Source organism: Centruroides vittatus, unplaced genomic scaffold (assembly GCF_030686945.1).
Source record: "Centruroides vittatus isolate TY-2023 unplaced genomic scaffold, ASM3068694v2 contig_743, whole genome shotgun sequence".
NCBI classification, from domain to species: domain Eukaryota; kingdom Metazoa; phylum Arthropoda; class Arachnida; order Scorpiones; family Buthidae; genus Centruroides; species Centruroides vittatus.
In genome coordinates, this window is record NW_027122479.1 from 586117 (window position 1) to 601972 (window position 15856).

The 15856-nt window shown below is 39.0% G+C and overlaps 1 protein-coding gene across 1 annotated transcript in view; it reads right to left on the minus strand.

Moving 5' to 3' along the window:
* Positions 1-11883: 11883 nt before the first annotated feature.
* Positions 11884-15856, minus strand: part of LOC136981113 (EKC/KEOPS complex subunit TPRKB-like) — a 36729-nt gene continuing 32756 nt past the window's right edge. Inside the window, exon 4 of the mRNA XM_067277390.1 lies at positions 11884-12081. Within this exon, the coding sequence (XP_067133491.1) occupies positions 11995-12081 (87 nt within the window). The 3' untranslated portion in view covers positions 11884-11994. The remainder of the gene's footprint in view (positions 12082-15856) is intronic.

Here is a 15856-nt window from a genome sequence, read left to right on the forward strand (position 1 = left end):
TCGGGATTTTGGCAACTAAGTGTGTGTGATAAGGAGAAGACCGCCTTCTCCACACCTGACGGACATTATCAGTGGAACAGATGTCCTATGGGATTACGTAATAGTCCTGCGGCCTTTGAAAGGACTATGGACTTTGTCCTACATGGTCTGAAGGGAAAGACATGTCTCGTTTACATGGACGACATTTTAACTTTCAGCCCCGACTTTCATACTCATCTTAAACGTTTGGAACAAATATTCCAAAGACTAGGCGAAGCGAAAATAAAATTAAAACCCAAGAAATGCCACTTCCTGCAACGCCAAATAAAATTTTTAGGACATGAGATCTCCGAACACGGAATCAAACCAGATCCCGATAAGATAATGTGCGTTTTAGACTTCCCTAAACCAGAGAACGACCGGGAGATTCGTTCCTTCCTAGGACTAACAGGATATTACAGGCGACACATAAGCGAATATGCGAAAATTGCGAAGCCCTTAACCGATTTATTGAGGAAGGATGCCCCATTTAACTGGGGTCCAGCGCAACAAAAAAGCTTCGAGGCGCTTAAACAAATCATGACATCTGCACCTCTGTTAACTTCTCCCGATTTTTCTAAACCCTTTATTCTCGCGACAGATGCATCAAACGCCGCATTAGGAGCAATCTTATCCCAAAAAGAGAATGGCGTCGAAAAGCCCATTGCATACGCGAGTCGCTTATTACGGAAACCCGAATTAAATTATAGCACGACCGAGAAGGAATGTTTGGCCACAGTCTGGGCCGTAAGATATTTTAAACCATACCTATATGGACGAAAATTTGTAATAGTAACAGATCATCGACCCCTACGATGGTTACTAGATTGCAAAGACTCCTCCACCAACTCCCGATTGTCAAGGTGGATCGTCTTCCTTCAGGAATTTGATTTCGAGGTCATTCATAAAGCGGGAACTTCCCATAAAAATGCGGACGCCCTCAGTCGCATACCAATCCGACAGGTAAAGGAGGTTGAACCTATCTTTGCCCTTACGCAAATAGCGGAGATGCAACAGCGCGACGCTCGATGGCGCCCCGTTATACAAACCTTAAAGGACGGAGTGACCGCGGGAAATTTTAATAACCTAAACCTGGAAGAATTCTACCTCAATGGGGAGGACGCCCTATGTCACAAGGGAACCAATTCCCAACGAACGGATTGGTGGGAACAGATTGTCGTTCCTTCGGCCCTAAAGGAAAATATCCTGTATACATACCACGATAACCCTATCGCGGGACATTTGGGTGAACGGAAGATGCAAATGAAAATATCTAAAACCTTTTATTGGCCGGAAATGAAAAAGGAAATACGCAATTATTGTCAAAGTTGTCAGAGCTGCGTTAAACATCGACGACCGGGACGACGATCGCAAGCGGAATTACAATTATTCGCTCCTCTTTCCCACCTATTCGAAAGAACCGCCATGGATATTGTTGGACCTCTTCCCCTTACGGAAGGTGGAAATAAATATATCTTAGTATTCATCGATCATTTTAGTAGATATGCCGAAGCCGTTCCTTTACCGGATATCAGCAGTAGAACGATAGCAAAAGCATTTGTAACCCACATTATATTGAGGCACTCAACTCCTACGCAACTTCTAACCGACAGAGCTCCGAACCTGATCTCAAAAATGTTTTCGGAGGTATGTGAAATGCTACAAATCAAAAGACTTCTCACTACTGCTTATCATCCTGCTAGTAATGGTGTTGTTGAGAGATTTAATAAAACTTTTATCGATATTCTATCGCATTATGTGGCTAAAGATCAACGAGACTGGGATGAGTGGATCCCTTACGCTCTGTTTGCCTACAATACTTCAGTGCATGCGTCAACCAACGAAAGTCCTTTCTTCCTTTTGTACGGAAGAGACCCGACTTACCCGTTTGACCTACTTACTAGCCCAGCTACCACGTCGTACGATGTCGACGATAATTTTGTCGCGGAATTACGACAGCGAATGAAGCATGCGCATCAAACCGCACAACAATATTCGGCGCAAGCAGCCGAGCTACGCCAAGAGCGACATCGAAAGCAAAATAAGCCGCCTCATTATAGCGTTGGCGATCGAGTATTATTAAAGGAAGTTACTACGCCACAGGGGCTAAAGCGAAAATTAGCACCGCGATGGGACGGACCGTATCGGATTATCGACGTCCTTGGACCGGTCAACTTTACAATCGAAAATATTCAGACTAAGCGAAAATTGAACGTGCATGCGGATAGGATTAAACCTACCACCGCGAGAATAGAATTTCACCTCGAGGAAGCTCTCCCAGACCAGCCCGACCCAGTAGTACAAACGGATGCAGTAACAGCGGAAGAACAGCCGCCTTATCTTGATCCATGGGATGAATTTATACTGACTTCCATCCCTTCTCCTCCACTCGAGGAAGTGCGGGAAGAGGAAGGCGAAAGCGCCGACGAAGAAAGCGAGCGCGAAGGTAGCGAGCGCGAAGGTAGCATGTCCGAAGCCGAATCTTCGGAGGTGCAAGACGCCACTCCTCCTTACGCTCTGCGGAGTCAAGGACCGGTTCCCGACTACCCGTGGGTCATGCCGCAACCCAGTCGTAGCCGAAGTAGAATACCTCGACTTGTCTCCCCCGCTACAAGTCGGCCTACCTCGCCCGACACTAGCGATGCAAATTAGAGAAAAGAGTAACCTAATAATAAAAGGATACTCCAATACTACGACTTTACAATGGTACAACTTTATTTGTCTCTTGACAATCTCTACACCTTTACAATCCCTTACTTTATCCCCTTCTCCTTTTCAGACCGATGGCTACGGGAGAGCCGGAAAGGAGCCTTATCACTCTGCTCAGTTGTCCTATTTGTTACGAGCCGGTAGGGGCTCCTGTTTACCAGTGTTCCAACGGGCATCTCATTTGTTCCCGATGCCGACCCCGTATTACGACATGCCACACATGCCGCGAGACGCTCGGGCACATTCGGAATCTAGCGGTCGAACAGATTGCTGCCACTATACGACTGCCGTGTATCTATCAGCCCTACGGATGCAAAGAACTACTACTCGAATCGGCTCGAACAACTCATCAGGAACATTGTCCTTTTTACCCGTTCCTGTGCCCTCTGCACGAGGCGGACTGCCAGTGGGAGGGACCCGTCAATAAGGTGATCCCGCACCTCCAAGAATCCCATCCAGAGGTCCGGGTTCTTGAAAGATCTACGTTGCTCTTCCTGGGATTGTGTGCCGAAGGAGCAGGCCCTCATGTGTGGGCCAGTATCTTGTCCTGTTACGAACGAAAATTCCTTCTTATCATCACTCAAAGCCGCTTGGAAACTCCCAATATTATAATAAAAACCTACCTCCTCACTCCTCCCTCTGCAGCCTTCACCTACCTTCTCACTTTCAAAAGAGGACAACAGTCCTTACAATGGAGCTCATCCAACATCCCGCAATTCGGACCCCGTACCAGTTATGCGTTGTATCCTCCTTTGGAACTGGCTGCCGATACAGTCTATTCGTTCAACGCCCTTAAAAATATCAAATTCATGATATCGATCATCCCCGCCGATTCGAACCAGTAATACTAATCCTTTCCTGGTCCTTCCAGACATGGCCGCCGAGAATGAGTGGTGGGATGCGCCAATCCCCACTCCTCCTCCTCCACCACCTTCCCAAGCGGCAGAAGTCAATGCTGCTGCCCTACAGGCCGCGCTGGATTATAACCAGAACCGACGTCGACGAGGGGCAATCCCAGCCACCCTCGTCCTCCCGGTGGGACATAGGTGCCCTCCGGAACTGGAACATGCCTTACGGGAGGAGATGGAGCGAGTCGAGGCGTATTACACGCAACTTCCGGTTCACACCGCCAGGGCTCCTCTTTTCCCCGCAGTGGGAGAACATTCGGATCGTCCCAGACGAGCCTCCAACCGGAAGCCTCGACGCAGACCCTCCTCCTAGCTGAGAAACTGGACATCACTGCTTCCATGCACCCTATGGAATGAAATACTTATATACATATATCTTAACATGCCAATAAATATTATCCTTACCTCATCATCTTGCATATTATTTTATTCTTTCCAAACGCGTAACGCGTAGCCGCGAATAACAACCCGACCGCGAAAGGTAATTAAACCCGGCGAATGGGGAAACACGCGATTAACACGCGAAGACGCGACTAATCTCGATTCCGGAGTTAGTTATTCTCTCTCTCACCTAGAGTTCTGTCTTACCTAGGTAGCTAGCCAAGATCATCATGATCTGTCTACAAATCAGCATCTTATACCTATGCTGCGCTATATTGGAAACGGCCGCAGACCCCATAACCTTCACAAAAGGAGTAGTTTTCTTGCACCAAGGAAATTTCCTTATGACTTCCAGTCATTGGACTTTGGTTAATGATTTTACGTTCGAACATCTCAATCAACAAATACAATTCGTCTCCGAATCACTCGATTATTTGGAAGCTTTAATCGAACGACAAAATCTTAACCTCTCCAAAGACACAACCTCCACCGAAGGGAAACTCCCTACAAAGGGCTTTGAACTAATCAAAGCCTCTTTCGGCAATTATCAAAGAAACTATCGTGAACTCCTTTCACTCGTCACTCTTACCCCCACGAGAAATAAGAAACGAGGTTTAATTGACTTTGGAGGAAAAGCTCTTAAATTCCTCTTTGGAACTGCTACATCGGAAGAAGTAGAAGCGCTTAACTCCGAGATCGGAACTCTTAAACAACAAAACGAAGGCATCATACACCTTCTTCAGTCACAAACTACCCTACTTAATGACACGCTCAACATCAGTAAAAACAATCGACATCAGATCTACATCATATACAAGCGAATAGAAAACTTTGGAGAACTAATAAATGTCTACCAGATTAACCTCGCGTACGAAATTATCTTACGAACCATTGAATCTTCGGTTCAAGAACTCCATTTCCAACTACTCGAATTACGCGAGGCGATTGACGTCTTAGAACAAGGAAGAATAAACACTTATGTTATCCCACGAGAAATTATGTACCACACACTCCGGGATATCCAAACTCAACTTCCAGAGGGTTATGCAATGATCGAACCCATTCATGAAGACACGTTGTTTAAATACTATCAGTGGATTACCACCATCGCCATAGCTCTACCCGGCAGACTGCGAGTTTTTGCCAAAATTCCTTTGATTACGCCCAGTGGGTACTTTGACATGTATGAAATCGTCCAATTTCCCACTTACGTGCCTACGATAAAGACCTTCATCCAGGTCCAACCTACATATCCGGTCATCGCTTTATCGATGGACCGACAAGCCTATATGCTTCTGCAACAACACGACCTCATCACGTGTCAAACAGCTCGTTTTGCTATATGCTCATTAGACGTACCTGTACAACGAGCCCCGCAACAAAGTTGCGAGTATTCGCTATTTAGCGGAAACGAAGAGCAGATTAAAAACCTTTGTACCCGACAAATCGTCGTTAAGTACACGCCGATCTTCAAGAAAATAGATCGACAGGGCATATGGATTTATTCCACTCCGAAACCACTTATCCTTACGATCAAATGCCCAACACGATCTCAAAAATCACCCTTTTTATCGACTATTCAAAAATTAAACGGTACTGGAGTAATTAAACTCCCAAAGGCATGTACTGGCTATTTGCCTGGAATCATCCTCACGCCACATTTCCAAGGACAATCTACAATACACCTCACCATGGAACAACAACTGATCGTTCCACCTATCGAGCAAATTATCAACCAAACGGAAATACAAATACTACAAAAACACCTCGTGACCTCGCACGAGTCTGACCTACTCAAGATATCTGGAAATACTGACATCCAGCTAGCAGATCGTTCACTGAAAAACGTCCAGTACGATCTCGACCATTTGCTACGAATATCCACAAAACCGTCAACAACATCCAACTCGCCGTTAATGACAATACTCCTTAGTTGTCTTGGAACAACCATCGTGTTAATTTGCACCACTTTCATTTTTCGTTGTTATCTACGACGACGAAATTCCAGACCAACAACCCAACAGCCCGTTGAAGAAATAAAAGCGGAAACCCTTCCCCTCAGCGGGATAGAAGAATCCAACCCACTTCCGCAAACGGCTGAACCAACTTCCGGCGAGGAAGCCAAGCCCCGACCCACCCAAGCCTCCATTGTTCAAACTTATTAGCCACCATCGTTGACTATTTTCTGAAGTTAACGGTTACAACTTTTATACCTTCATGTACTCCTACGAAATTGCAAATTTTCTACTAACCCCTATTTTATTATTATATTATACGTTTCCAATTGGCGGAAATAGGTTATTGCTTAATACTAACATTTTAATCCTTTTATTTTACGTAATTATCTTAATTACTAATGATCATCCCGAGAGAGAGTACGGTAAATAACTTGTAAACCCATCCATACCTCCAACGTACCCGAGGGACAAAACTTTAATCTCGATACTCTAATTTAATATTACTTTTGTACTCATAAGAACAGCCTCCGAAGAATGGCCGACTAAAGACGACTCAACCGAAAGTCTACAAGTCTTCAGCTACTTTGACTCTCCACTCACCGACTCCGAGATTTATCAAGACACGAAAAGGAAACTGTTATGTACTCACCTACGGATAATCTCACAGTAAGAAATAATCGCCTGCATCCTTAATTCCGAAATAACACCTCATCGATCAAGACAATACGCACCCGAACAAAGAACATTCAGCCTACCAACTTACAACCAACAATTCGAACTTTGAACTGCACCCTCGACCTCACCCTAACGGGGTCAACCAATCAAGTACCTACTGACGTCACCGGACATCCACTTCCGCACGACCGACTTCCGAACCCCGGAAATCCTATTTTACGTCGTACTAAACTAGAAACTAGAACAAATAAATAACTTCTGTATCATAGAATACCCAAACGCTAACACTACGATATTTAAATAAATTCCCACCGCCTTCTGCAAGTACTTAAAGAGAGAAAACCTCTCCAAAAAAAAAAAAAATCGAACTTGCCCTTTTAGGACAACTACGATTTTAGAAAGCCTGCAGTGATGTGAGAGTTCGAATTGACCGACAAATTACAGATTTAAATTAGTCATTATCTTGACATCAATAACCAAAGGCCAAACCAAAAACTGACCCGTCTTAGGGGAATGACTGTACCTCCCCCTCCCCTCGAAACGCGAATCTGAGTCACACTCGGAACTAAAGACAAAATTCGCTTATTGGCGAGAAATTTAACGAGGGGACGAAATAAAAAGGAGGGGAACAAGAACCAAGGGGTCGTCATTCGTAGCTCCCTCGTAGCGTCGTCGTCATTCGTAGCTCCCTCGTAGCGTCGTCGTCATTCGTAGCTCCCTCGTAGCGTCGTCGTCATTCGTAGTTCCCTCGTCCGACCGGACTCGAAGCCGAAAACGGACGGCCGAAGCCGCTCTGCCACTACGGATTGTGTATTGACTGTGCCATCTGACGCCGATACTTGTTACTTGAGGTATGACGGCCATTTATTTGTAAACTCTCTCTCGGGTTCGAACTTTCCTATGTTAGTACGTAAGTTTTCTGTCAATGTTATTCGGTGTAACTGTTCGTTATTGTTTCGTGAATAAATTCTGTTTATTCTTGTATTTGGTATCATTTATTCGAATCTCGCCTCTGTCTTATCAACGATCCCACTCTTTCCTCCTTCCACTCGACCTGACAAGTACTTAGTTCCAGACTGGACAAGCCATCCTTGACAGTGGGCAGGTCTTAACCGACCTGTGAACCAAGAAAAGGAGATCCGACACCGTCCGACCTCCCGGGGTCCCCACAAATAATTACAACATAGAAAATAATAAAATAAAATATGTCAATGTTACATGTGTACATTGTAAAAATCTATAGTCTATAGTTCTCTAGGCAATCCTTTTGCCGTATCTAATGTATTCCTGTGACTTTTTTAATTAAAAACTTCCAAGCTGATGGTAAAATCGCCGCATCCTTGTAATTTAAGCATTTTTTGGTTAAGCCGGACTTATAAATTTCACATTTTTCGGTTGTAGCCGCAAGTGTCGGCGAATGTATCGGTGTTAAGATCCTGGCTTCATCCCATTTCACCACGGACCCCTCAGTCTGCGCCATTTTTGCTAACGTTGTTGTGCATTTACCCTTCGCCACGTCATATCTGTGTTCCTTAATCCTTTTACTTAGGCTTCTCGTCGTGACCCCGATGTATTCTTTATCAATCTTTAACTGGTCGTTGCTGTACGGTATCGAGTACACACCTGGTTGTTCACTCGGTCTAATTGCATCTTTGTCGTTCCTTAGTAGCCTATATATCGAGGGAGCTCTTTTGTATACAATAGTGCTGTTCATGCGGCCCGCAATACCTTCCATGACCGATGATAGACGTTTATTATACGTGAATTTCGTGATACCGTTTGTCAGATCCCGTTTTTTCTTGTTTACTTTAGGATAAACGTCTATCATCGGTCATGGAAGGTATTGCGGGCCGCATGAACAGCACTATTGTATACAAAAGAGCTCCCTCGATATATAGGCTACTAAGGAACGACAAAGATGCAATTAGACCGAGTGAACAACCAGGTGTGTACTCGATACCGTACAGCAACGACCAGTTAAAGATTGATAAAGAATACATCGGGGTCACGACGAGAAGCCTAAGTAAAAGGATTAAGGAACACAGATATGACGTGGCGAAGGGTAAATGCACAACAACGTTAGCAAAAATGGCGCAGACTTGAGGGGTCCGTGGTGAAATGGGATGAAGCCAGGGATCTTAACACCGATACATTCGCCGACACTCGCGGCTACAACCGAAAAATGTGAAATTTATAAGTCCGGCTTAACCAAAAAATGCTTAAATTACAAGGATGCGGCGATTTTACCATCGGCTTGGAAGTTTTTAATTAAAAAAGTCACAGGAATACATTAGATACGGCAAAAGGATTGCCTAGAGAACTATAGACTATAGATTTTTACAATGTACACATGTAACATTGACATATTTTATTTTATTATTTTCTATGTTGTTTATATTAGTTTTAGTTTACGTTATCCAGCGTAGCGCGTGAGTTCTTTTTTTGTAGTTTATTTCAATTTGAAATTGCTTGTTCGAAATTGTATTCGAATGTAGTTAGCCTGACGATGGCTCATGGAGTGGGCCGAAAACGTTTGTTTTTGATTAAATTTAAACGTTCTCAGCATCAAGGTGTTTTTTGTCTTATGATAAAATAAAATAAATAAAAATTGAATGAAATTAAAGAATAACAGTTTGAAAGTTAAATTTCATATTTCTGCCTTTCTCAACTACATATCTCTGTAAAGCACGATTCTCCACCTGTACAAATACCAAAACAAAATACAGAAACAGAAACCACTTAAATGCAGAACCAGACATTCACCTGCAATTATCATCAATTAAACCGAAAATAAGAAAACTGCAAAAAATGCAACCACAGGGGTCTCATTAAACATTTATACATGATTTTATGTTGTCTTAATTTAGGCCTACTCCTAGGTTCTCCCATAACACTAATACTAAACACCACTAACTTATAAGATATAGGGTAGGCCTAAGGAAATTTGCCATAGAAATTGATTCTAAACCGGGCTTTGAGAATCAAAAAGACTGAAAACTGCTGCTGTAGGAGTTGCTGGAGATATTGCAAGAAATGCCTATTTTGCCACTGCCGACAACTCCACTGTAGAAATTGATATCAGCTTTGTGGATCTGAAGTGTCACTCGGCAGCATCCTGGAGAGATTCAATTAGACTTAAATCCAAGGATTGTCAAGGTCACTGGATGGTTTGGGACCCTGATGAGTATTTCTTTGAGCCATACCTGGATGGCAGTGGTCTGATGGGTGTACATTGTCCTGCTTAAATGTACAGTACAGTACCATCCACTTGAAAATGCACAGAGGCCGCAAAAGGGTGTAGATCTGCCAGCATATTCTGATAGCTCACAGCATTTAAGGATCTCTCCAGGCATACTAAAGGATCTAGTGATTCTTACGAAAAGGATCCCTATGCCATCACAGAGCTGTCACCACCACCACTATCTTGAACAGAACCCACCTGGTAGTATGGGTCCATGGCTTCGTGTTGTCAACACCACTTCTGCATCCTAACATCAGTGTGATGCAGCTGGAAACAAGATTCATTTGACCACACACTCACCACTTGAATAAGTCCAGTTTTAGTGTTCTTGAAACCAAGAGGTACAAGTCTGATGATGTGTAGTTATACACAAGTAGGATGTCAGCTTTCACAGCCTAGGGTATGCAATGTGTACTGTACCATCTTCAATTGCTTGCTGAGTGCTAATACACTTCCCATCACCACTGTGTGTATTTTTTGATCAGTCAGAAAAATATGTTAAAAGTAAAGACACTATCAGAAAATTACAAATTGTATATATGAGGTGTATTAAAAAAGAACCAAATGGTTATAAAAATCAATAGAAAAACTGTCAAAAATTTATTATTAGTTACAAACACACATATAGCCCTTTATTTTTCTATGTAGTCACTATTTTTACCAAGTAGTCACCATTTTCGGCACCAGGAAACAAGCTGCTTCTTGCCCCATGCATAAAATTCCACTAAATATACACATAAAATTGCCCCCTGCAAGTTCAACCAGTCCAGCACTGATGTTTGCAACTCCTCGATATCTTCAAATTATTGAGACATAAGTCACTTTTTTTAAGTGAAAGAAGAGGTGATAGTCACTGAGTGCAAGATCAAGACTGTAAAGGGGTGGTCAAACAGTTCCTATCCAAATTGCTAAACCATTTAAACAGTAAAGGCAGCAGTGTGCAAGAGTGCATTATTGTGCAGACTGTAGGCCCATAAATTTCACACAATTCAGAAGCACAATGACCTTTCACTTGTAGAAATCAATCACAGACTATACTTCATAATTGGTGGAATTATTTATTTTCACAGCCTTCATTATGCACTCTAAAACAAAAACAACCAACAGCAGATTAATGTTACTGCACAATTGTGATCCAATTGCTGTTGCCAATCAACTTTTATAATCAGTTTGGTCTTTTTCTAGAATGTGCCTCATAGATTTAATCATCAGTGTGTGAGAACCCAGGCTAGTGTAAATTTGATGATTTCAATTTTATTTTTTTGGTGAATGAAAAGAGGAGAAGTATTCCATTTCACAAATGCAGTCAACGAACGTCATAAGATTTTCCCACGAATAGCACTTCCTCCGCGAGTGTCGCAGCTTCCAAAAAACTACCCGTCGAGGGAAACGAGGAAAAAAAAATCACAGATTGGAGCAACCGTCAACTTTACCATAAATGAACATTAGAGTGGCTGGGTAGGACTCTGAATAAAAGACAAGAGGACGGATGACGACACAGAGTTTGCCTGCCTTAATTGTACGATAGACTCTTCCACTAATTCTATTCCCTTGTAAAATTTTTATAAACTTACATAAATTTTTGTTATTTAATGGTTTAATGCATAGTGGAGTGTTATTTCCAGGCTTCCCTGCCTCTCTAAAATTTCCTTTCTTCATCTCTTACTCCATAAAAGTCCTACATACGCGGCCTACGCTCGTGCGGTTTGAAGGTTCCCGCGAGCCGGAAAATCACGAGGGGTGTCGGACCCGATCCGAGGGGTTCAGCCGTCCCGTTCACAAGCGTTATTGACTCGTATCTAGAAAACCGATTTACCGTTTGCTATTAATCGTGCAATAAGCAATCGGTTTTCTAGAAACAAGTCGGCGACACCGATAATTAAATATACATAAAGTATAAGAATGCAACGTGCGACTTTAGTTATACATTTCAAATAATTAGTTTACTTTATTGTCCGAAACACTAATTGGAAATAATTCATTCAATCCTTCATTATATCAAGAATATAAAATCAAATTCTCCAGTAATTTATTTGAAACTACACTATTACATTTTATTTTTACCTTACATACATTACAGAATGTTTTTTAGGAAAGCAATTCTTCACGTATAATCTTTCGCGGAAATTCTACTTACTATCGAATCCAGAATACTTCCAACATTTAATTCCACATCTTTGATTCCATATATCTGAAATATGTAAAAAAGTTTTATATAAAGGTTGTATCTTAATCAAATTTACAATTCAATAATAAATATACTGTAATCAGATTCTTAATATTGTGAATTTAAAGATGCAAATTTCATTAATTATTTTGAATTTATACATTAAATACTTTGTATATAACATATACTAATAGAGATAGACTCACTATAGATGCCAAATACTAATACTGCAATTCTGTCAAAAGGACTCGCAAAATATTCTTCCATAACACCAATAGGAAGTTGCGAGACTTAAATTTTAATGTAAAAACAAAAGCTAAAATAATTAAATTTTCTGTATATTTTGTAAATTTTCTTGTTGAATAAATACAGTTAAGGCTCTAAACCTCGCTTTAACACCATTTGCTCGCCTCTGTTATTGACACTAAATTATGTGTAACGAAAAACTGAAATAACTTAGTGCGAATTAGATATAGTAACGAGGCCCGTACACGTTCGAGTTCGAGGGCATCCATCGTCGTAGCGTACGACGGTACGATTTTGCCATTTACGAATTCAAAGATATTAAAAGGATTCGTTTTTATAAATTTTAAGCGCTCGGTGCCATTTAAGGACGTGCCGTATCGAGATTCGACAGTGCGCAGAAATAATTATTATTTACAATAACACTTTTTTGTACGGATAACTCTGCCAAAGCACAACAATCAGCTCTACAAAGAATTTATTTCTGTTACAAAGAAATACAAAAATATCGTCATATATGTTCAATATTAAATCTTTCTGTAGGTTCATTTCCAAATCAAATAATCCACATAAATAGTAAGTGTATTTGTTAACAAATAATGTCAGAACTTTAATGTTCCAAAGTGTGTTAAATTAATTGCCATTGCAAATGTCTTATCAAAATAGCGATGGACCGAGATCATTATCATTAAATCTTTCATTTTAAATTTCTATTTTTATTTAAAATACTAAATAATACTGTATGTCTTTGACAAACTATTTTTGTTAGCAACTCATAAAATAGAGTTAATATTGTTAAAATTTGTATGCAATTGGAAAATTCATAATACAGATCATTTTCAGAATATTGTTAAATTGTATATTTAAGAAATTTTAATAATGAATTACAGATAAATAATGTCGATTATCATCCTATGAAAATTATCAGCTATTAATATTTTTATGCCATCAGTTCACAGAAAAACTTACCAAAGTGATTCCAGATGTATATGCGGGAATAAGGTGGATTTGAGATAATTATATTTTTACATTCATAAAATGTAATTCGTATGTATTTTTTAAGACTGAACAAAAATCAATCACTTTACAATACAGTACGACTTTTTATATTTCAAAATATGTTGAATATTTCTAGTTTTAATTTCATGATCTTCCAGTACTTTATTGCTATAAAGACTCGCTATTTATAACATATTGATAAATATAACTGCAATAAAAACTAGAAGGGAAGAAAAGAGATCGAGTGGGAAGAGAATGGACAGGACTCGGAATGGATAGAAAAAAGCTATCTGTTACGTAAACATTTTACTTATCGTACGCAACTTTATCGTCGTCGTCTTTTAAATCAATACCCCTAAATTTTAAAAAATTTAAAATTAGTAACCCTATTTTATATATAGAGTATCGAGGATTGATATTTTGTTCTGTTCTTTTAAATGTTCAGAGAAAATATATTGCTTCACTATTCGTGAGCAATGAAACATATTTTTACAATATTAAAATAAAGTTTGCCGTTTCTATTACTACTAAAATGTGTTTTGTTTTTTTTTTCCGAAGCTACGATCGGTCTCCGAATGGGAGTTTTATGTGAAAAATATTTCATCTGTGAAACAGCCAATTTAGAATGCAGTCCCGGTCAGAAAATTTCTTGCAATATGTTTCAAATTTGATCGAACTTAGTTTGAATATTTGTTATAATGATTACGACCATTGGAACCACTTTCAATATTCTCTACTATATTTGTGATAAAATTGAAATTATGACTAAACAAGAAAAGATGGAACATTATGCTCGTGTTGGGATGTTTACGCACGCGTACTATTACGTTTGCCGAACTCTGAATATAAATTGAATTAAATCAAGAAATTAAACAAGAAAAATGAATGAGCGTGTATCCATCCACTGACCACACCAATATGTAGTTATTTATACGATTCTTACGTCTAACCCAATCTGTTATATAATCATAAATGACTAAGACCCAATACAAAAAACACAATTCTTTGCTTACTGTTTTTACCCTGTTATAGAATACAAGTGCGTGCACTAACGGTAAAAACTCTTGTAATATTTTGACAAATTTTTAGAAATATACTTTTATTTAAATACTGTAATTATTTTTAAATCAATGAATTATTTATTCCGTGTTAACTAACTAACTTCGAGATGGCTTTGAAAAAAGACAAAAATGGTTGTTTAATATATTTAACTTTCAATCTAGTAAAATATATTATGAAAAAAATAGAGATTTCGATAAAAACCATAAAACAATAGAAACTAAAATTCTTTTATATTCAAGGTGGCTTATGCAGATTTTTACAAGTAAAATTGTAATGTTCGATACAACTAATACATGACACATTTATATTCTACGACCAAATTTCGTACGAAATATACATATTATCAAAATTTAAAAATAAACGTAATTTAGTTATAAGTAATGTAAAAAAACATAGAAAAATAGAAACACAGAAATTGTACGTAGAATCTGTTGTACGGGTACTGTACTTGTAAAAAAATTTTAATTATTATGTCGGTGAAACTGGAATTACATATTAAGGAATGCAAAGCTGCTATTAGGTTAAACTATAAAGATTTCACACGGTTCGTACATACACAAAATAAAAAATGTAATATAGATACGAAAAACAATATTTTAATATCGTATAAATAAAAAAATATTGTTAAAAGAAGGATACGAGCGATGTAGAACATTAAAACACAAAAATTTAATTAATTTAAATACACAATGTAAATTAGACAGTTGCTGGAATGACACAAATATAGTAATAAGTGAATCGTCTCTATTGCTAAACTCGCAAGATGTTAAAAAATGTAAATTACACTGAAGGTTTTTTTTAACGTGTTAATACTTCAATCTATATACATATATTCCTAAAGCGATTCCTCGATCACTTTTTTACCGTAGTTAAGCATTTTAATCTTTATTGTATTGTAAAAAAGTTTGTTCGTATTTAAGAATCAGAGGGGGCCCGGCCCGACTTATTATCCTGCCAAAGTGCATACCGTGAACAATTTTACGGATTTTTTAAAAAAATAAACTGGCTCTCCGACAACGGTGCTCCCGTTCGTTATTCTCGGGGCTGGATCGTTGCGTAGACGAACGAGACAAATGTCTAGGGCCCGGTCAAACTGTATTTTGAAAAGATTTGTAAATAAGATTACAGTATTAAACTCGGGAAAGTAAACTAAGTTTATTCATATTTATATACATTTTTTAAAAACTATCTCGGCTTTTAAATTTTCTTTCTCATTATTCAATTTACCTTTCGTGGATAAAATATTATATTATTTAAATATCAACCAAAAAGGTTAAATTAAACAATTAATATCTTAAGGTAATAGGCCTATTGTTATTGTATAACAACTTTTGTTAGACATTTAAAAAATTGAAATTTATTTTCTTAAATTTATAAACAAACTGTTCAAACTTTTCTAGAAAAACTAAAATTTATTGTTGTATATTAAATATTTTTTATTAATAAAAACGTAAGATTTGTTTTAGTTTTTCACATTATTTAGTTTTTATTTATT